Source organism: Trichoplax adhaerens, genomic scaffold, assembly GCF_000150275.1.
Source record: "Trichoplax adhaerens TRIADscaffold_67 genomic scaffold, whole genome shotgun sequence".
In the NCBI taxonomy this organism is placed as follows: Eukaryota; Metazoa; Placozoa; class Uniplacotomia; order Trichoplacea; family Trichoplacidae; genus Trichoplax; species Trichoplax adhaerens.
The window spans coordinates 34853-35769 of NW_002061006.1; the positions used below are offsets into that span (position 1 = coordinate 34853).

The following is a 917-nucleotide window of genomic DNA, read 5'->3' on the forward strand; positions in this document are numbered from 1 at the left end:
TGCCTCTGTGTACGACACTGTATACTATACAGTAGCACTTGTAAAACGTCATACAACGGTATAAAATGGAGGAGAAAATGGGCTGACTCAAAAATGAGAATGTTCCCTGAAGCGGAGAGCAAGTAGAGATTCCACTCGTAAAATGATTGCAAAACATGATCTCTCAAGGGTCACCACTGTCACTAAGCCACTAGCGAACATTACAGGATGTGTGGAAAGACACTTGAAAAATTCATTTCCATTTGCTTATCCCAATGATCTCTCAAGGGTGCCTCACTTCACGTAGTCACTCTACGATACTATACTATACCTGGGGTACACTATGTCATCATTTAGTGAAAAAATGCCCCAGCCATGACTAGGAATCAACAAGATACTTGAAAAATTTATTTCCATTTGCTTAAGAGTACAAATAATAAAATTATTACCATGGAAAGTATTTATGATAATCATTTTTATTTCTTTTAGATTATTAGAGCAAGTTTTAACACGCTTCGAAGAGGAAAGTGGTGGACATTTAATGGTTGCAACCTTGTGCTTTCTGGAATGTTCGCGTCATGGATTACTAGAAAGAGAGTTACTTGAATTACTTGGAGAAGATGAAACGCTGAGACCTCCTAGTGAAAAAGAGTTTACTGAGAAAGGTCCTGACGCGGCACAAGAGATTTCGAAAAGGGAAAATAGTGATAAAGATACTGCATTAGCGAATGATTTATCGAAAAAGCTGCATGTTACCGTGGAAGAGACTTACCGTAAAACTGACTTTGACAAGAAATTTGATGACGAATTTGATATAGATGGTTTGCTTATGATTCATTTCTTGCATCTGAAATAGAATAAATTTTGTGATTTACTCCGTATTGTTATTTACTTAATGCTGGGTGTATAATCTTTATTACAGATATGAAGATAAGTGA

General features: G+C 36.3%; 1 protein-coding gene across 1 annotated transcript; it reads left to right on the forward strand.

Moving 5' to 3' along the window:
* Positions 1 to 93: 93 nt before the first annotated feature.
* TRIADDRAFT_62474 (uncharacterized protein) lies at positions 94 to 835 on the forward strand (the record flags this gene model as incomplete). Its single annotated transcript, XM_002118403.1, has 2 exons — positions 94 to 122; positions 469 to 835. The coding sequence occupies 2 exons, from the start codon at positions 94 to 96 to the stop codon at positions 833 to 835; spliced, it is 396 nt and encodes a 131-aa protein (XP_002118439.1).
* Positions 836 to 917: the final 82 nt, after the last annotated feature.